The sequence below is a fragment of the Acanthisitta chloris genome, unplaced genomic scaffold, assembly GCF_000695815.1.
Source record: "Acanthisitta chloris isolate BGI_N310 unplaced genomic scaffold, ASM69581v1 scaffold12164, whole genome shotgun sequence".
Lineage (NCBI taxonomy): Eukaryota > Metazoa > Chordata > Aves > Passeriformes > Acanthisittidae > Acanthisitta > Acanthisitta chloris.
In genome coordinates, this window is record NW_008668811.1 from 11,162 (window position 1) to 32,937 (window position 21,776).

The 21,776-nt window shown below is 37.0% G+C and overlaps 1 protein-coding gene across 1 annotated transcript in view; it reads left to right on the forward strand.

The window, feature by feature from the left end:
- Positions 1 to 21,776, forward strand: part of DMXL1 (Dmx-like 1) — a 55,754-nt gene that overhangs the window by 4,387 nt on the left and 29,591 nt on the right. The window contains exons 4-21 of the mRNA XM_009073082.1: positions 507 to 682; positions 2,124 to 2,313; positions 3,708 to 3,876; positions 6,271 to 6,483; positions 7,194 to 7,444; positions 7,533 to 8,217; positions 8,729 to 8,850; positions 9,404 to 9,493; positions 9,802 to 9,904; positions 11,414 to 11,530; positions 12,648 to 12,872; positions 13,796 to 15,484; positions 16,071 to 16,181; positions 16,471 to 16,640; positions 17,814 to 17,911; positions 18,595 to 18,760; positions 19,518 to 19,770; positions 21,373 to 21,771. Coding sequence (XP_009071330.1) covers positions 507 to 682; positions 2,124 to 2,313; positions 3,708 to 3,876; positions 6,271 to 6,483; positions 7,194 to 7,444; positions 7,533 to 8,217; positions 8,729 to 8,850; positions 9,404 to 9,493; positions 9,802 to 9,904; positions 11,414 to 11,530; positions 12,648 to 12,872; positions 13,796 to 15,484; positions 16,071 to 16,181; positions 16,471 to 16,640; positions 17,814 to 17,911; positions 18,595 to 18,760; positions 19,518 to 19,770; positions 21,373 to 21,771 — 5,227 coding nt within the window. The remainder of the gene's footprint in view (positions 1 to 506; positions 683 to 2,123; positions 2,314 to 3,707; positions 3,877 to 6,270; positions 6,484 to 7,193; positions 7,445 to 7,532; positions 8,218 to 8,728; positions 8,851 to 9,403; positions 9,494 to 9,801; positions 9,905 to 11,413; positions 11,531 to 12,647; positions 12,873 to 13,795; positions 15,485 to 16,070; positions 16,182 to 16,470; positions 16,641 to 17,813; positions 17,912 to 18,594; positions 18,761 to 19,517; positions 19,771 to 21,372; positions 21,772 to 21,776) is intronic.

Genomic DNA, 21,776 nt, shown 5'->3' on the forward strand with positions numbered 1-21,776 from the left:
AGTGTGGTCAGCAGGACCAGGGAGGTGATTCTGTCCCTGTACCCGGTGCTGGTGAGGCCACACCTTGAGTACTGTGTGCAGTTCTGGACCCCTCAGTTCAGGAAGGATATTGAAGTGCTGGAGCAGGTCCAGAGAAGAGCCATGAGGCTGGTGAAAGGACTTGAGCACAAATTCTATGAGGAAAGGCTAAGGGAGTTGGGATTGTTTATCCTGGAGAAGAGGAGGCTCAGGGGAGATCTTATTGCTCTCTACAACTCCCTGAAAGGAGGTTGTAGTCAGGTGAGGGTTGGTCTCTTCTCCCAGGCAACTAGCAGTAGGACAAGAGGGCACAGATTCAAGCTCTGCCAGGGCAGGTTTAGGTTGGATGTTAGGAAGAGATTTTTTTGGACTCAGTGATCTTGGAGGTCTTTTCCAACCAGGTTAATTCTGTGATTCTAAGTGCTTGAAGTGCATCATATTCTTATGCAAGGTAGTCTTATTTACTGTCTTTTTTTCTCTTTACACAGGATGACTGTCTTGTGAAAGTATGGTACAACACAGAGAGTTGGCGATCAGCTGTAACACCACCTGGTGCCAGTCCAGAAAACCCAGCAAAAGAAGTTGATTTTTCATTTGTTTATTTGGCTCATCCTCGATCAGTAAATGCATTTTCATGGAGGAAGACCAGTAAATTCATGCCACGGTTAGTAGTTCTAGCAACATGAGCGAAAAAACTGCACGTTGCGGTGTTCCTGCAGTCACACAAATTGTAAATTTTACTTCAGTTATTAATTGAATGTGCATGCCTTGTGTACTGTTTGTGTGTGTTCTTGAGAGGATGCTAAGCATTCTCTTACCTGGGGAAAAAAATTGAAAGTTTGAAGGAGAGTCCCACAGGCTGACTTAGAGATTGAACTAAATACAAAATCAGCTCTTGCAAAATTAAGTATCTTGCATCTTTTTGATTGCACTGTTTTAAATGATCATTACTGCGTTTAATTTCAGCTTCTTTCTTTCTGTCCTGATGGCATCAGATCACTTCAAAAGACCTGTGACTTTAAGTGCTCTTTCACAAACATTCAAATATTTTCATGTCTTTTAGTTTATTTCTCTATCTAGTACAGAACTAGACCTCTGTCAGAAACAGTATCTGGGAATTGAATTAAAATAATAATTTGGAACTGATATCCTTAGTTTGTGGGATTTTTTAGGTGTGTGTTCTGCTGATTTCAAAATGACGTGTCTCTAGTTTTCACCAGGAATTGCAATCTCAAACTGAAGTGCCGATAGCAATTTTGTGCCCTGCAACCATATTTTCGCTGTATTGGTCCAAATAATTGCCAATTGCATTTGGATCTCTTTATGTGGAGTAGATTTATGCTGTCTTTTATTCCAGCTTTTAAGTAGAAGACTCTTTGTAAATCCATTACTAGAGTTCTTAAATCACTTCTGAAAATCCACCTGCTTCATGATCCCTGAGGGAGTTTGCTGCTGGGCAGTCTGGTCAGATGATCCATACAGCTTTCTGACAGTCTTAGTTAGAACTAAATTGTGAATTTATATGAACTGGAAACTTCATGATCTGCATATTTTTTCCAGTATCTAGGCTAAGTTAATTTGATTTTTTTGATAGATATGTTCCACAAGTTGATTTGGATAAATAGTAATTAAGAAGAGTTTAAAGCTTCAAATTGTCTGTTATATTCCTCGTATTCCCTTGGTTTCTCTGTTTTGGATATATAATTTTGTAAGTGCTAGCAGTAAGATCTGGAATTGAGAGCAGGTATTCATAATATTAGATTTTTTTCTGTGAAGAACTTGAAAAGAAAAAACATAAATTTTGCTATTCCCGGTATTCTTTAAATTCTTTATTCTAATTCTTTAAATGGAAATCCATGATTTGCTGTTGCACAGTTGTGTGATGACTTTTGAGGTAGTTTATATTCAAATACTTGCACAGATAGGAAAGCCCTTCATATTGTTTTCCTAAGAATATATTGTGGATTTTTTCTTTCCTTAGTATCTTTAAGTTACTTGGTGCAATTCCAAAAACTGATACTGTAAAACTGTTTGGAACTGTTGGTTTAATTTGGTGCTATGTAATAGTAAGCAGCTTCTTCATGCCTTGAATTTTCTCTCATTAGTGGTGCTGTCTGCAATGTACTCCTGACTTGCTGTAAGGATAATGTGTGTCGTCTCTGGGCAGAGACTTTGTTACCCAATGACAGTCTGTTGTATGGCGGAGGATACACCAATTGGAGTGAAGCAGTAAACTTCACCAATAACTTCAAGAGAAATATTTCAAGTAAAGAAAAAGTGCAGAGTGCTTTAGAGGTAAGAATTTGAACAATGAGAATAAACACATGTACAAACATGTAATTTTAGACAGGTTTGTAGTAACTCGAAGTGTGTTTTAATCCGAAATTCTTTATACCAGAGATGTGCATAAGATCTTCTTTGGGAAGGCTAGGCTGACAGCTCTCCTACTGAGCTTCTCGCATTAGAAGACACACTGTTCTAAAGTCACAACCGCCTATTTTGGTCCCGTGAGTGAAGAAAAATGCTTTGCATTATCTAGTTCAAAGGGCTAGGAACAGTATGAAGCTCATACTGTATATAGGTTATGTGAAACCCTGTAGTGGCGCTGCCTTAAAATGTATGGTAGGGGCTCACTCGATACCTCTGAAGATGTGGGGTGTCCTCTGATGCCTGCAACTGGAACAATAGTGATAGTATAGAGGAAAGAAAAATAGCCTGCTGTTGCCTTTCTGCTGTAGCCCTCAAGTAGAGCAGAGTGCTCGTAAGGTTTAAGGGAAGTGATCCATATGAGATCGTGTTTTCTAACCAATGGGAATCGGGGAGGTGGTCTCCTCCAAAGCTGTGTAGAGTGCATGTGGGCTTTGCGTTTTTACCGTATAGCATACATGAAAAATATGACAGGCTGAAAGGCACACCAGAGCAAAGAAAATAGTCAAAGAGGGGAAAGAGACAAGGAATTCAAGCAAGTTCTGTGTTCCTGTTGAAAATAAGAGGCTGCGTTAGGGATCAGAAGCAACAATTATTTAAGAATCAAGAGAGCGCTGTTTCACATGAGCATGCTAAGATGGAATGCGCAGCAAGTGAAAAGGAATGCCAAGAGTGTAATACCATCCTTAATACAAATCATGTACCTTTGTGTTCTTAGATATCTGCAGCACAATGGGCTTGAACTGTATAAATCAGTCTTAAAAACTGAGTATTATTTTTCCCTTGGAAAAATATATTTGCATAAAGGAGGAAGACTTTAAAACTTATTGGGCCCTTATGAGGGGAGTTGAAGTGCTGATCTAATTAGGTCCAAAGTGCAGATCCCATTTTTCAGTCTCTGAAATAAGATTACGCAGATTTGCAGCTTTGTTTGTTCAGAACCCTGAATAAGCGTGATACGCATCTATAAAACACAATAGTATTTTCTATTTAAGGATAAAAATTTTATGGACGTTGTCTGCACACTGAAATATGAAGCAGTTGCTATGTCGAGGTACTTCAAGGGCCTTCATAAATAAATCTGAAGGCATTGGTATTGTTCACAACCAGAACAGTGTAATTTTGCAAGAAACTTTACTGATGCTTTAAAGTAGCTTTTAAACTGAAAAATAGCATTCATTATTGCTTAGAAAACCACTTACGAATGAAATCCGCATTTTCTTTTTGAAAGGAATTAAAATGACACCTTATTCTTCATGCAGTTAAACCTCAGGCACTTTCGACGAGGAAGGAGGAGGTCAGGTGCAGTTTTAGCACATACTGGATACGCTCCACATCAGCAAGATCCGCATGAAGTTCACAGGAGCGTTCCTCCTCATGCAAATGCCCTTTGTCACTTCCATATTGCTGCCAGTATCAATCCAGCCACAGGTAAGCAATGTGGTAAATCCTTGCTACAAAGCGAACTAGGATTTCTGTTACATATATGTTCTCTATGGAAGCTTAACAGATGTATTTGTTCGTGCAAAATTCCTAGTATGTTGGTTTCATTTATGTGTGAAAGAACCTTCTGCAGTAATGAAATTACTTGAATGAATTTCCTTCTCAGTATTCCTGTCTTTTCATTTTGCTTATCTTTTAACTGAGATTCATAGTGGTCTAAGATGGAGAAAGCTAAGTATTTGTAACTGGTGTTAAAATTTATTGTGAATTGTGTATGATACTGGGAACAGACTGATAAAATATTTGAAGAATAATTGTGATAAATATAATATCTTACTGTTATCCATTATTGAAACTAGTTCTCTTACAGCAACAAAATCCTTGAGACTTTCTATACTCGAGTGTTTCTTCAGGTGATATTCACCGTGGATGGAGTTCAGTGAAAGGAATAAATAGTGATTAGTAGGACAAAATTCTCTAGGCAGATTCAGAAAAAGTGATTGATTCCTAAGACCTTAGCAGGTTTCTGGAATGAGTGATTTGTGATTGATGAAGTAAATAGAGAGAGATTCACTGAGGATAATACGCAGAGCTGAGTATCCTTTAGAAGCAGATAGTTTTGAGGTAGAATAATGGGGGAAAAAAACGGAGTTCTTTAGTGATTTTTGATAATTACTCAAAGTACATAGATTTATAATCTAATCTGACAACTCATCTTCCTAGTACACCTTAGTCATGTTTACTGTAGCTTTGTCTTCTGAAGAGGAATCAACAGAATTCTTCCTTCCAAGTTCTGTTCCTTGCTATATGTATTACAGTATTTTTGAGACGGACATTGGCTGGTTTAGGAAGACAGACTTTATTTCTTAAATAATCTGTGCTCTTCTTGCCCCTTTCCCCTGGTGCATCTCCTCCCCACAACAAAATTGCTGGTCGTTCTGGTGCTTCTTTCTTTTATCTGTGTGCTCTCAGTTACAGTTTTCTTTGGCTGGACTAGAGGTTTGGCAATTCAAAGCCATCATTGACTTTGAAAACAACAGGCTTTGAGTGAAATGTATTTTGTCTTCCAGGACATGGAATTTAAATAATGCTGTGTAGATAGGGAGTGGTAGGAGATGGGAATATATATGGAGAATTGTAGGTGGGGATTATATGCAGATTGAGTTTTTAACAGCTTTTTTGCCATGCTTAATTCAGATGATGGTACTCTGCAGCAGCCTGATCCTTTCTTCTGTCACTCCCTTTGTGATTGCTGTTCTATTTTTCACAGCAACATAGTGATAGCATGGGGTAAAATGTTTTAAAATTGTGGTATTTAAAGTAGGCCTCAGTGACAAATATGAATATTATACTTAGTAGAGCGAATTGTGGTAGTTAAAGTAAGCTTTAGTAATAAAGATGAATATTACCCATCTGCATGTCTCTGCCTGATTAATAGGTGACACAGATGAATATTATACTTAATGGAGCGATGTGAACTTATACTTGTGTACCCACCTGCATGTATCTGCCTGATTAATGGATCGTTATCTGCCTGATTAATAGATCATTATGATGGGATCATGAAACTGTGCTTGGGGAGGATTGTAACAATGATCAAAGGGAACTTGAAGTTATTCCTAGGGAGGATTATAACAATAATCAAAAGAACCTCAGACCCATGCTTGGGTGAAATTAATAACATATGATTAAGTGAAGAAAAGAGTATAAAGATGTATCCATCTCAGATCCACGTTGGAGTCAGATTTGGGTTTGTACCCCGACTCCCAGAGCTCTTCAATAAAAGCACCCATATAATCATTCAGTGATTATGTGTTTTCTATGCTAACAATAGGGCACAAAGTACCATCAGAGGGTGAGGTGAAATAACAACAGAACCTATCAGAATCAGAAATCATGGCTATTTGGAATGGTGTTACAGAAGGCATCATCTAGTCACTGTACTAATTTTTGCTAGTAGTGTAAGCCCGTGGTCTTTGATTGTAGTGTGTATGTACTGCAGCATTTATTGCGTAGTAAATGTTGGGAAATTATGCATAAGTTACTTGGTTTGTACTGAGCTGTGCTATCAAAGGACAAGGTCGATTCACCTGTATAGCCACTGTTACATCAAGAAGATAGAACATTGCAGGGCCATACCTGTAATCCTCATCTAAGCATACCAAAGAACTTCCCTTCGGAACATCTCTTGTGGTGGCAATCAAGCAATTTAGTGCTGAAAACAGATGATGTTGGGGAAAGGAATAGCAAGTGGCAATCTACTTAGCATATTTTTTTTCCGGCAAAAGGAATAGCATATTTTTTTCATTGCAGAGTTTTTCTAAAATTATTTTTCGACCACACTATTTAGTTTTCAAAAATGTCAACATCTTTTTCTGGTAGATATTCCTCTACTCCCTTCTATCACATCTCTGAGTCTTGGTGAAAATGAAGAAAAAAGTGGACCTTTTGTTGTGCACTGGCTAAACAATAAAGAACTTCATTTTACCTTATCTATGGAAGTGTTTTTGCAACAACTTAAAAGGAGTTTTGAACATCATTCTCTGGAGACTAACAGTGAGGAATCTAATCAATTGGATGGCAGATCAGAAGAAGGTAAAAGTCATATAGACATATGTCATATAGACAAATGGCTTCCATTTTATAAAGTAATTTGTAATCGTCCTTCAGGTGAAGTAAAAAGTGGGCAGCTTGACATGTAAGGATAAAAGCAGATTACAGTAGCATTTCTATGCATTTACTTCCCTTACACTGAAATTACCTAAGTGCCTTTAAAAAAACTGTATCTAGACATTCTGACTTTATGATTGTTCCAGACATTGAGTTGTATATGCAAAACACTGTATTATTTACTTAGGCTTACCTGGAGGGCTTTGCATAAAAGTGTATATTAAGGAAGCAAGTGCAACCTTAGAATTAACTTTCTTCTGTAAATTATTATTATACACCTAATTTAAATACTTTTGTTCTATAACATAATGCAGTTAATTAATTTAAATATATACAGTTTGGATATTATTGCTTTTGTTCTGCCTATGCATGAAAAAATTTGTATAAAATGGGGTAAAGTATTTCATATTAAGGTGCAAGATAAGCTATTTTGTTTTGTTAGGCACTGAAGTCCACCAGAGGATTTCTGGTTGTAAGTTTCAGTGTTTTAAATTAGTTCTCATATGAATGACATATAAAAGGCCTGAAGGGTGCTCCAATGCCTGAATAACACTGCTTGTTATACTTCTGATTTTGAATGTTGTATGTGTCTATATATATATATATACACACACATATGTATATCTGTGTTCTAGAAGTTGATGAAAAAGAAGATGAACAAAAACGAAACCAAGAAAAGGAACTGGGTGATGAGAAAGCTACTCCAAATTCAAGCCTTGTTCCTTTATCTTCTGCTATTATTGATCATGAAATTGAAGTTCTGCTTTCTGAATGGAGTAAAAATGCTGACATGCTATTCAGTATACATCCTATGGATGGTTCACTGCTAGTGTGGCACGTGGACTGGCTAGACGAATACCAGCCTGGCATGTTTCGCCAGGTGCAGGTACTTTATTTCTTCTGTATTCTGCATTGTTATTCAGTGAGAAGTATGATGAGAAAATAACTTTATTCTTCCTTTCTAAAAATTCCAGGTGTCATTTGTCTCAAGAATTCCTGTTGCATTTCCAACAGGTGATGCAAACTCTCTTTGCAGAAGTATAGTGATGTATGCTTGTACCAAAAATGTTGACTTGGCTATTCAACAAGGCAAACAAAAACCTCCTGGCCTTACACGGTCTTCATCTATGCTTATCTCTTCTGGACACAGTAAATCAATCAACAGTTTAAAACTGAGTATCTTCACACCTAATGTTATGATGATTTCCAAGCATGCAGATGGCTCTTTGAACCAGTGGCTAGTGAGTTTTGCTGAGGAGTCTGCTTTTTCAACTGTACTCAGCATTTCACATAAATCCCGATACTGTGGTCACCGTTTTCATCTTAATGACTTGGCTTGCCACTCAGTATTACCACTGCTGCTTACAACTTCACATCACAATGCTCTGATTTCACCAGATGTTGAGAATGCATTACAGACAAATGATTCTTTAAAATCTCAGGAGTCACCACTAAGACTTCAGAGTAGAGGCAATGCAAACGTGACATCCCAGGATCCCAACGCAGTTTACAGTGAACTTATTCTTTGGAGAGTAGATCCTGTTGGGCCATTGTCCTTTTCTGGTGGAGTTTCTGAACTTGCTCGGATCAATTCTCTTCACATTTCAGCTTTTTCTAATGTCGCATGGCTGCCCACCCTTATACCCAGCTATTGCCTTGGTGAGTTTCATTTCCTGACTTGTGATGTGTTCTAGATTGAAGGTAATAAAACCTAATAATGCTCTTATTATTATACTTGAATGTGTTGGAAAAAGTGTTAAGCATGGGTCCTCTGTCACAAATTTTCAAGCTGCTTGGAAATCCATTATTCCTGTGTGATGAGTTGCTGTGTTCTTCTGACTTCTTTGATGTATTTGATATTCTAGGAGCTTATGCAGCAAAGTTCTTATGTACTAGGGCATACTTCAGAGCATGTTGAAGACTTAAAAGCTGAGGTGATTTAGCACTATTTTGCAAATGAGATTCTAATTTCCTTTCATGTACTTGATTTGGTTGCTGAGTGCAGCGTTAAATAAACTTTGTGGTTCTTGCTTGTCAACAGCAGTTAACAAGGTATTTTTTATGCTAAATTGTTTTCTATCATAACTTCAAAATTGCTTCTTGTCAAAAAGAAAAAGGAAGCAAGTCAGTGTTTGAATATTTGAGTGCTTTTTGCATTTTTGCTTTTCAGGTGCATACTGTAATTCTCCAAGTGCCTGCTTTGTAGCTAGTGATGGACAGCATTTGAGATTATATCAAGCTGTAATAGATGCTAAGAAACTTCTGTGTGAACTCTCCAATCCAGAAATTTCTGTAAGTGAGAAGCCATCTCAAGTTTTTGCATGTTGTAATTTCAGTCAATCTCACTAGGCTCAGACTGTTTGGTATAACTGACTGAGCTGGTTTCTGAGGATTTCACAGATGATTCTCCTTGTAATAACAGATAGGGTAAAGCTTTTTTTAACCATACTGTATTTCATTTAGTCTCAAACTCTGCATGTTGAGGCAGGCCAATGTTTGATTGGGACATACCTCTGAAAACTTGCACTACAAGGAATAATAACTGTGTGTGTGCATTGCCATCCTAAGAAGTTGAGATGACAGTGCAGCTTGGAGAAAGGACAATAAATTGCTGAATGTGGGGCTTTCAGGGTGTTCTTGTCACCTTTCATCCATCAGAACCAAATGTATTCTTGATAAAACTTGTGAATGTTTCCTGTGTTCCTGGTGAATCACAACCAGTGTGTATTTCATTTAATGCTTTAGTTAATGTTTGTGTAGTGATGTTGCACATACCGAGCAGGCTGTGCCACAGGAATCCACAAAACTGTGTTAACCAGACCACCCCCTGATTCTTTTTGAACAGAAATATGTTGGTGAAGTTTTTAACATCATAAGTCAGCAGTCTACGGCTCGCCCGGGATGTATCATTGAACTGGACGCTATCACAGAGCTTGTAAGATCTTTTTCTGTACCTGTTTGTTGCCATAATTAGCTTTTAAAAAAGTGTTAATGATGAAGGCAATACCTGTAGCTCTCTGTCAGGTAATGATGAAGTACTTAGAGACTGTTGTGACACATACTTGTTCTTGTTTGCAGTAGTACCGGTAAATTGAAAGAATATGAGTAAGGAAGGCACATTTTCATAAGAAATCTTTCATTGATATGTACAACTTAGCAAGCCAAAAGCTACCATGTTAGAGGGCAATCCTTAACAGTACACTCTTGTGTGTGTTCTCTTCTTGTGTGTTTTTACTTTCTTAGCATGGCCGGAAAACACAGTTACTCCATGTTTTTCAAGAAGACTTCATTTTAAATAACCAGGAGAAGGAAGTAACTCCAAAGAAGAACAATTTATCAGACTCTGGTAAAGAATTCTGTTTCATAGAACATTGAAGACAGTGTTATATTTTTCATTTCACAGAAGAAAAGGAACTTGTTACGTAGCTTTTAGCATTTTAAGGTCAAATACTTTACTTTGAAATCTTCAGAAGAAAATCTGATTTAATGAAACTCATGGGTGTTTTGCTACCTGTGCGCTGTGTGCAACAAAATTTTAGATGAAGTGGTTTAAATCATGAGGTACCTATGATGTACTGAATTAAGCAGACCCTTGCTGATGCCTGTCTTGCATGAAGGGGGAAAGGTTTAAATGTAGAGCCTGTAGTTGTGGGGTTTGACAGACAAATCTTACTGTATCCTTTCATGGTGGATGTTCATCTTTTACATCAACTAAGTAATGTTCTTCAAGACTTATGTGGTATAATAAATGGCAGAGCAAACAATTCCCCCTTACTGCAATACTAGAAGTAGTATGTGTATTTATGGGTCTTTTGGCAGATCTGAATTGCCCTGGAATAAATGATAAGTTTTCCTTGTTGGAGTGGATCAGTGATTCTGTTATATATGCTTCACAATTTGGTTTTGTTCTGTTCCAGTAAAATAGTGTGGGGGAAAAAAAGGGTCAGATTAAAGTTTGTGATACCAGGTCAACTGCAGTAGTAATGGGAATCCTGAATGAAAGGAAGCAAAGCTGTGGAAAAGTGTCAGAGGGACCTAGGGGCATACCAACTGAACTGTATAAACATAGTAATCAGCTGTGACTTGTCTGTTTCTACCTGACAGAGAATTGGAGTAGTGGAAGATAATCTATGAAACATCTACCCAACCCTTGGTAGGGTTAAAAAATGCAAATGAGGTGTTGAAAATTAGGAACAAAGTAGTGAGCAAAAAACTGTTTGCTCTACAGTGTAATTGTATGTTTGCATCTTGAGTATGGTCTATAGAAAGGACTTGAAAAGTATGGGAGGTATTTGATCTATTTGTATCTCTTGTGCGTTCCATACGGTTAGTAGGTCCAGACTATGTAGCTGGCCTGGCTGGGTTGTGATCGGTGAGCCTAGTCATTAAACCAAGCTGTGACTTTCACCAATGTGGAGTGGCATTTCTTCTCTAGATATAACTTGTATACTTTTTGTACATGAAGGCTAAACTTCTGTCTAGCTCACTGCCTTAATTGTTACAGTTGCCACTAACAGATATTGAAGAAACTGTAAGAGACAAATATGTAAAAAGGCAAAGGTGTAGACCTGAGAGTACATTCTGGGATTTAACTTTCAACAGAGAAAATTCAGGCAAATATGTTATAATCTCTAAAAGAAAACACTGACAATTTTACATGAGTGTGCATGTAATTGTAGTAGCTGTTGGTTGTGATACGATACTGAGAAAACTAATGTAAGAGTTGGATATAGTGAGACCACTGCATTTCAGTATTAGTTCAGGTAGCTTAATATGATTGTTTGCTGGCCAGCAAAATTTAGTTCTGCTTTCAGGTGTATAACCCCTAAGATCTTCCTCTTCTCAATTTCATCAGGAAACCAGCAGAATGGATTCTCTGAAAAATTCTACTTGATAGTAATAGAGTATACTCAAAGCCATTCATTACTACATATGTGGCATTTGCATTTGAAGTCAATTCCTGTCTCAATAGGTAAGCCCTCTTTCTTGTAGTTTTCTTTAAAACAAAAAAGTCACTGTCTAGTGGATATATCTGCTGTATTCTAAATTGTTTCATACTTTTGAAAAGAATTTGCAGTTGATTAGAAGCTTTTATCACAACCGTTTCTTTCTTGGTTTCTTAATCTTAAGATTGCTGAAGCTTTTGAGTTCAGCCTGAGCCCAGAGTTAGGTAATTTTTGCACGCTCTAAGGACAACTGGTTTTAATACAGTCTAATAGTTAAGATGTTTTGCTTCTCAGAAGTTTTTGTTCTGCAATTTTTGAGTTTACACAAGTTTTGAATTGGACTGCAGTCTAAAGCCCCTAAGCATCAGTGATACAATTGCAATTATAAACAATTTTGACATTCTGAAATTTGCTGCTTCTTTCAAACTACCTCTAAAACTATGAAATTTTAAAGTAATCTAAGATACACTTGAGTAGTTTATTGTTAACAAAATTTTTCAAGAAAGCCTAAATCTGATATTTGCCATTTACCAGAAAAATTTGTAATAATGTATGTTTCTGGTATTGAAACCAAATTAGTATTTCTTACTGTTGCTTTCAAAGGCAGAAATAAGTATTACTGCAGTTAGTTTATAAGTTGGTGAGAATCATAAAGATTCAGGTTTTATGATCTACTTATGTCATGATGACATTCCTGATAAGGCTTTTCAGCTAATCAAATCAAATGCCTACTTCAACTACTCAGTTTTCTTGAAAAAGCGTTCTGAGAGCCCTTCTTTTTTAATAAAACTTTTCTTAGAAGTTCCTTTCCCCAATTTGTGAGCTAAGACATTGATGCCTTCCTTTACTTTTCTCTAGCTGAAGGTTTTGTGTGCTTATTGAAACCTTAGTTTCGGTGGATTGCCACTTACGTACCTGTGTCTGCACTTTTGGTCTTTCTGATTATAGTTTGACTGTTTTATAACTTCTCAGCAGTTCTAGAATCTGGATGTGCTTGCATTTCTCTTTAAATATGAATATGAAAATGAAAATATTTGAAACAAAATTTTTAGGGCATGTTTTGTCTGTATCTTTTGGAACTATTAAGATGAGTAAACTTGCTTAATTGACTTTTAAAAATTTGACAATGCAAACCTTTTTTAGATGAAAAGATAAGTACCAATCCACCTGAAGAAGCAACACAAACAGAAGAATTGTATTCTTCACCAGATCCAGAGAAGATCCAATCACCTTTCACTCAAAAGTATCAGGCCTGTAGAGCAAACCTTCAGAGCACCAGCTGGCTTACTCTGTCTTCTAAAATGGTGTATAGTCAAGCATTGAATATGCCAGAAGGAGTAGAGATAATAAGTGTAAAGCCATCAGCAGGTTTGTAATATTTTTAAAAAAAGACTAAAATAAGGAATTCTTGTCTTTCTGTGGTAGGACAAGTAGTGATAGGCCCAAATTGAAAGAAGGGAGGTTTAGGTTAGATGTGGGGACAGGATTTTTTCCTGTGAGGGTGGTGAGACACTGGAACAGGTTGCCGAGGGAGATTGTGGATGTCCCAACCCTGGTGATGTTCAAGGCTGAGTTGGATAAGACCTTAGGTCTAATGGGAGTTGTCCCTGCCCCTGGCGGGGGGGGTTGGGACTAGATCATCTTTAAGGTCCATTCCAACCCTTAGGATTCTGTGATTCTGTGATTCTCACTTTGGTCTTGAAATAGAAATTAAGCAAGTTTTGTATCTGTTGTTAAAGTGCCTGTTAGGTAGATCCAAGAGATCTGCTAAAATTTGCTTCCCTGACTTTATATCTTCATCCTGGAACTGATACTAAAATAAATTTCTTATTTAAGGTATAATATTTACTGAATTCTGCATTCTTGCAATAAGAGGAATTACAGAAACACAAATTTTGTTTTGCAGTCATTCATGACATTTTTTGTAGAACCTCTGCTTAGATTTTAAGGTTTTCATTAGAAGTCATTCAAAAATACAAAGATTTTTAGATTTCTGCATATTCTGGAAAATTGTTGATTTGATGGAGGTTATATATACTGGTATTAATGTTTAAATAATATAATTTTACTCCCCTCTAGAGCATGAAATGGAATCAAGGGGTAAAAGAGTTTTGTGTGTTTTTGTCACATTGTCTCCTTTGTGAGGCTCTATAAAAAACCTCTTTGTGAGGAAGTAGTAATTTTTCTTTTTAAATTTCGGAATAATAAAATGCTAGCTGAATAAAAATGTGTCGTTTTGTGCTTGCTTGTTAGTATTTCCCCCAGTAAAAGTGTATTTTATTTAATTTTAGGACATCTCAGTTCTTCTTCCATATATCCTGTTTGTCGTGCACCTTATCTGCTGGCTACTTCATGCTCTGATGGAAAAGTTCGATTCTGGAGATGCAGAGTTGTCACTGAATCATCAGCTTCTTCCATGCCAGAACACAGCACACATAGTGATGTTAAATACCTATGGGAAGAATGGCCATTACTGATTGAAGATGGACTTCCTAGTAGTAGTGCTATTAATGTTCCCGGAAGGCCAACTGAAGTCAGCTGTGCACACACGAACAGATTAGCAGTAGCATACAAGCAAGTAGCATCTAAAAATGGTGATCTTTCTCAGGATTTTGTAATGCATGTTAGTATTTTTGAATGTGAGTCTTCAGGGGGCGGTTCTTGGATTTTAGAACAGACTCTTAATTTAGATGAGATAGGCACCATGTTAGACTCTGGTGTTAGTACTGATAGCAATTTAGTGGCATATAACCAACAAGATGTTTCTCTGTCTCATGGTGGGAATATAATGCCCAGTACGGTGCACTTAGATTGGATGTCTAGGGAAGATGGTTCGCATATTCTGACAGTGGGAATTGGATCAAAACTTTATATGTTTGGTCAGCTGTCTGGGAAGAGGCAAGAGCAAAATAGTAATGAGATTGTAGCAATCTGCCCCAGTGGCAGTATTAAGACTGCAAACCTTTCTGGGTTCGTTTTGCTGCGTTGTGTTGACTTAGTGTCTTCTGTAGAGGGGTCATCTCCTTTTCCTGTCTCCTTGTCTTGGGTGCGTGATGGCATTCTTGTAGTTGGAATGGATTGTGAAATGCATGTTTACTCCCAGTGGCAGTCTCCTTCTAAGCAGGAACTTGTCAGCACAGATTCCTACAGTGGAAGTATGCCATGTATAACTAGCTTAATGAAACAAAGCCAGTCAGTCCCCTCAGGTCTGCATCCACCAAAGAGAACCTTGACCAGATCTTTGACCAACCTTGCACAGAAACTTAGTGGGAAGAGATCTACATCTGATCTATCTATGGAAGTAGAAGATTCTGGTCTTTTCGAAGCAGCTCATACATTATCTCCAACTTTACCTCAGTACCATCCATATCAGCTGTTGGAACTGATGGATCTTGGTAAAGTACGTAGAGCAAAAGCCATTCTGTCCCATTTGGTGAAGTGTATTGCTGGAGAAGTTGTTGCTATAAAAGAATCTGAGCCTAATCATGATAAGAGGCTCAGATCTCTCACCATCAGTGCTAGTGGAAGTACTGCAAGAGATCCCATAACATTTAGCAAAACTGAGACTACAGACTACATGGAAATAGACTCTGTTCCACCATTGCCTTTGTATGCTCTGCTTGCTGCGGATGATGATTCATCTTACTCCTGTTCAGAGAAGTCCAATAATCAAAATAGCCAAAACAAAAAAGACACACCCAACGAGAACTATGAAAATCTCTTTCAAAATACTGTTATAAGTACAGATGAACTTGTTACATTTGACGCAGATGAAGACAGTTCGAAACCAAAAGTCATAGATCTTTCTCAATATAGCCCGACTTACTTTGGACCAGAACATGCTCAAGTTCTTTCTCGTCACTTGCTTAATTCAAGCCTGCCAGGTCTGACTAGGATGGAGCAAATGTCATTGATGGCCCTGGCAGATACAATTGCTACTACCAGTACTGACATTGGAGAAAGCAGAGACAGAAGTCAGGGTAAGCTGTTTGTTTCAAGTTAATGTACTACTGTGCTTCACAACCTTTTTTGGGGAGTTTTTCCTGTTTTGAATGTTTTTGTGGCTTATGGAGGTGCATCATAGTTTTGTTTTATATTACAGCCTGTGTTGTTTACTGTGCCATCACATTGTTTACTACTGTTTAACTAGAGTTTCAAGACTTTGTATTTTGACAAAACCCACTTTTTCTTTTGCTATCTGTTATGCCACTGTTAGTCTGTCAGTCCACATGCCACAATTATTTTTTGCTCTCTTTTGAAGTGACAGCTTTCTTAGTGACAAATATTTGTTGTACTGTGTAGAGAAGCTGAGAAATAAGTTTATCTTTTTTTAATATGATAACGCATTTTCTGTTTCTTGCAGAAAAAACTTCTTTATATTCTTTGTTTTATAAACTTTTTATGTTTTAAATTTTCTTTTCCCTTTCCTTGAATGGAAGAACTATGAAATAAGGTATTATATTTATAAACTCTTAGTAGTCACAAAATTGTATTTCTTCTATTAAGACACACAGTATCTACTTTGAGTAGTTTCTCTAAAGTGTGCCTAAAAATATGTATTTCCAGGTGGAGAAACTCTTGATGAGTGTGGTTTAAAATTTTTGTTGGCTGTTCGGCTTCACACATTTCTGACAACTACGCTTCCTCCTGTACATCGAGCTCAGCTGCTTCACCAAGGTAACTGATGTGCTTTCTTAGATGAGCTGAACTTTTGTGATGTACTTACATAATGAGTTTGTTTCTTTAATATTTGATATGCAGTGCTGACAAGTACTCTTAAATTTCTCTTGCATCAGCAGCAGTGCACTTAAAAAACCTAAATAAACAGTGTAAACTTTTTAATTTTTCCTTCTCCCTTTCCTGTCCCCATGACTTCAGATTCTGGATATTTTACTAATGAATGTCTTTTTCTGGGGTTTTTTTTTGTTGGTTTTTTTTTTTCTTTTTCCGATGGATTGTTATGTAGGCTTATCTACTAGTCATTTTGCCTGGGCATTTCATTCAGTAGCGGAAGAGGAACTGCTGAGCATGCTCCCTGCAGTGCAGAAGGGAGATCCAACATGGTCAGAGCTGAGAGCTATGGGTATAGGATGGTGGGTTCGAAATATCCAGAGCCTACGGAAATGCATAGAAAAGGTAAACATAGCATTCTGTAACAAAATTGCCAAACTCTTTTCAGACATCTGTCCTCTGGTGTTTGCCTTCTATTTATGTGGTTTTAAATTTTTTAGATACATTGTTTCTGAATGTTGCATGCTGTATGTTTTTGTACATATGGTTTATTGCATGAATATGAACTTGATTTAACTTTTTTTTAGTGCTTTACATTTCAAATTCCAGTGCCAAGTGCATATTTTGCTTTTAGTTATTCTATTTTGGAGATGGTAGTGTGCAGTGCTTATTGTGGATCCTCAAGATACAGATGGAGTGTGTACTTTTTTCTCAATTTTTGTACAAAAAATAAGTTATGGAAAAAGATTCTCCTTAGAAATCTATCAAAACAGGGAACAACTGAGGTATTGTACATTTGTCTTGCAAATGTACAATATCCATGATAAACAAACCTATTTTTTTGTTTAAGCTTGGTGGGAGTTTTTCATTTGTTTGAGGGTTTTGTTTTGTTTTTTTAAATTATATATTTTCATCGTCACAGATGAGTCAATAAGCCTGATGTCATTATCTCTGTTTTAAACTCTTGGAAAAGCCAGGAGCTAGAAAATTACATGCACAAGATACTTTGACTGCAGCACACAAAGTGATAAAATGCATGTCTCTACTTTTACCTTTCAATCTTCAGTAATTTATCATCACTTACGAAACTTACCTCCCTTGCATTAAAAATTTCCAGGTATTCTGGGCCCAATTTTAAGGTTATGTTACTTGGGTCTTGGACTACTCTTGCTGCCATTTAACCCTTATTTTTCCTTCCAACCTCCAAAAGTAATCTCCTGTAAACACCTTTGCTTGTGATTGGTCCCAGCCTGTTTTTCAAGACTCCAGCTGTCCCTTGATTACCAGAGCAACTAATAAATCAATTTTGTTATTATTTCAGGAACTGATTTCAGATAGAGGGATTCCCATCTGATCTGCCAAAAAGTTTCTAGAACTGTAAGAGCATTAGCTAAATGCTATCCAAGGGCCTGTTGTATCTTCATGTGCTCTTATGTCAGACTCACAATGAGAGGAGGGATCCTATATTAAAGAGAACTTCCAAGTACTGTGGTGTATCGGATACCAGAAGCAACAGGAATCTCATTTAAGAGTCATTTAATGTTAATTATTTTTTTTGCTGTTGAATGGTCTTCACAGGTGGCTAAAGCAGCCTTTCAGCGAAACAATGACCCACTTGATGCGGCCATTTTCTACCTCGCGATGAAAAAGAAGGCAGTGATCTGGGGATTATATAGGTAGGAGACATTCAAGCTCGTACAAGGAGTTTCTTACTGTCTGTTAGAATTTTGGGAAAAAAGTTGAATGTGATGCATAATCCAAAAGAAGTACAGATACTACCATTGAAAGCAAAAAAAAATAAATTAGTCATTAAATTGAATGTTAAGCTCCTTGTATTTACTGAGGTAATTTAGTTGCTGTTTCTGAAGGTAGATGCTTCAGGTTTTAGTCTCATATCTACTGTAAGTTCAGTCACTGCTTAATTCTGATTTACTTTTGAGAATTAGCAGTGCAGTGTGTGGAAAGACACGTCTTATCTTTTAGAAAAGTGTTTTTATAAATTTTACCCGAAGTTCAGAGGGCTGAATTATGTCTGTCTTTCAAACTGAAGTTTCATAATACACTGTTCAATATGGCAAACTTTTTGAACAGTAATTTGCATTGTCACTTACTCTTGAAGAGCTCACCTGGGAAAACTGAGATTTGTATCGGGTTAACTGAAAATGCCTTTAAGTCTTGTATTTACGGAAGTTTCTGTTAATTCCAAATACAAAGCTTTCTCTACTCCCAGTGTGGTGAGAGTCTTTGCATTTCCTGGTGTAAAGATTTGTGTAAAATTATGCTGGTAGCTGAGAAATGCAGAACCATAAGGCATATAGTAAATTATGTAATATTTTTATCAATTGTGTTCAATGTGCAGGTCCCAAAAAGATACTAAAATGACAAAGTTTTTCGGAAACAACTTTACTGAGGACAGATGGCGTAAAGCAGCATTAAAGAATGCTTTTTCTCTGCTTGGTAAACAGCGTTTTGAACATTCTGCAGCATTTTTCTTGTTGGCAGGACACTTAAAAGATGCTGTGGAGGTAATAAAAGGGACCTTGTTTTTGTGTGTGTTTAAGACTGTTATAGTGTTCTAAATGTACGAATATATTGAATGTGACTTGAATTTTGCATCAGTATGACCCCTGACATATCTGGTTTGTTTCCTCCACCCCCAAATTAATGACAAAAACAAGGCCTTGTTCTTTACATTTTGATTCTTTTGTCTTTAGCTGTTAGTGATACTAAAAAGTCACAGGGTTAATTTCTCTGTAAGAACATTATGGGACCATTTTCAGATTGTTTACCTAGTGCTGTATGAAGACAGCATAGTTTTTCATTAGGAAGTTCCAGACCTGAAAATAAAGGGGTTTTAGCAGTGATGTGGATTAGTTGCTGGAATCCCTTCACACACAAAAAAAACATGTTTCCTGAATGTGTTTAAATTGAAACATTGGGAAGAAATTAATCTCTTTGAAAATGAAGGATTTGTTCTGTAAAGCTTAGAAGCCAAAAGAAACAGCTTCAAGAGGTGGCATGACAATGATCTGTTGAAGCCAATCGATTTCAAAGATGTATTGTCATGTCATACTTAAACTGAAGGAATGTGAATCTGATTTTGCATATAATACTTGGCTACACCTATTCTTATTCTGTATGGTTTCTGCTCATGTTTTATGGATGTGGTAGACCTACTTATATTTTAATCTGTGCAGATTAATCTCACTTCCTGCCTTGTCATCATTTTAAACAAGAGAAATTATCAAGTTCAGTCTTTTGAATATATTTATTTCCCATTAGGTCTGCCTCGAAAAACTAAATGACATTCAATTGGCTCTTGTAATATCAAGACTTTATGAGTCAGAGTTTGAAGTATCTAGTACTTATAAATCTGTACTACAGAAGAGAGTTTTGGGAAGTGTGTTTGCTGGAAAAGAGAGCTCAGGAAACATACACTGTGACCCTTTTCTGCGAAGTATGGCTTACTGGATTTTGGAAGACTATAGCAAGGCTCTTGACACTTTGATTAAACATTCTGTTGCAGATGAAGGAGGTAAGAATACAAGTATTTTGCCTGTTAGGTTGGTTTAAACCATTTGTTCTTTTAAGCTGCAGTTTCTTAAAGTGTGGTCTGAACAATACCAGGTACCACACAGTTCATCACCATTGGTAGTTAAATAGCTTCCTCTAGCCATGTATGTGTATTTTAGTATCAAATGTGGTGACTGTGTTATTGTTATCCTGTATCCCATGAATGCTTACTTTGCCCTTTAAGCATGTGAATATCAGGATAATGGAATGGCCCTGCAGTGATACAGCTGCTTGTCCAGCAGCAGCTGAAAGATGAGAGACAAATTAACACTATTGGTTAATTTGACTCCATCACAACCTAAGAAGAAATTTCTGATTGCACAGTTGCATGGGAGAGTCTGGAAGACATGGTGTTTTTTAGCTTTTAGTCCTTGGGAAGCATTGTTTACCACCATGATAAACTGCTAAAGAAAAGATCTTGATATTTACAATGGTACAAGGAGGCCCACATGGTGCCTGAAATGGCATAGTAGTCTCCTAGAACACTTTGTTTCAGTGTTCACTTGCCAGCTTTATAGGCCTTCAAAGAATCAATCATACTGTTTCCTAAAGTTAGTGGTCTCAAGCAAGTTAAATGTTTCAGGTCCCTAGTAGTTAGCATGTTTCAGTCCTGGCCACTGAGAGAAATTTGAGGGGGACAAATGAAAACTCAGGACCTTATAGTTGTGTAATTAGTTTCAAAAACTGAATTCAGTAGAAGATAAATGCCTCGGGATAATTCTGAGCAATTGAGTAGTATAGTGTTTGGTTGTTTCTGTCTCAGTTTCATCTTTTTATGTAAAATAATTTTAAATATTACTAATTATTCTGCAATCAGTAGTTTGCGGTGTCTTGCCTTATTTTCTTACTTAAAAGGTGCTCTTTCATGTACCTTTTTTTTATCTGTTGTCAGTTGTGCCATAACTCCTGGTAGAGGAGAGAGTAAGTGTCTGTGTCAGGTAACCTGGATTATTTGAAGGCTCTGTGGATTATCCTGTGCTGATGGTTGTACCTCTTCAGGGTTTTTCTGCTTGTGGACGAGGAAATAAAATGTATAGGTGTTGCACTGCTGTGTAATTAATTTATTTGGATGTAATACTGCTACCATTATGTATAAATGTTACAGATCTCCTAGTTTTGTTTTAAGCTGCATTTTCCTTAATATGTAGACAAAATAATAGTAATCCAAAATTTTTAAAATAGAGTGTAGGTAAAAATCTTTAAGATGTAACATTTTATTGCCATTTAGAGATACAGACTTTAGAAATCTAAACTGAACAGAAAAGTGGTCTTGTTTGGTGCAGTAAGACTGGCCTGACTGCAGAGAAAATAAATGGCAGCTGTTTTACTTGCTGGCCCTCTCAGGCTTCTCTTTTTAGTACTGATTAGGTTTGTCAACATTCTCCCCACCAAGATACTCAAATGATAAAGGTGCAGAGGATGTTGAAAACAGGGGTGTGTTAAGTAAACAGTACAATGAATAATAAGACCCAATAGCCTTCTGATGAACTTAGGACTTTGTAGATTGATTATTTCATACAGAATGGTAGAATTTCCTCATGCTACAATATCTTTTCAGATGAAGGAGATGGCTCATCAAGTTGTAACCCCGCAGTGTTTAACTTCTATAACTACTTAAGAACACATCCTCTCCTGCTGAGACGTCATTTTGGCTCTTCTGATACATCTTCCACACACATTTGCCTAACAGTAGAAAACGGATTAGCTGACAAAATCAACCTAAGTGAAAGACAGCTGTTTTTCTCTACTGCATATGCTCATCTAAAAGCTGGTTGTCCTATGTTGGCCTTAGAAGTGTTATCAAAGATGCCCAAAGTTGTCAAGAGGTCAAAGTCATTGTGTAAATCCCCTAGTTTAATGGATACTAGTAAAGATTTCTCACCATCTTCTCCAGTTAAAGAGTTGGAAACAAAAGACCAGTCTTCCAGTGTTGACTGGTCACAGCCAGTATGGAATGGTCTAGGTTCA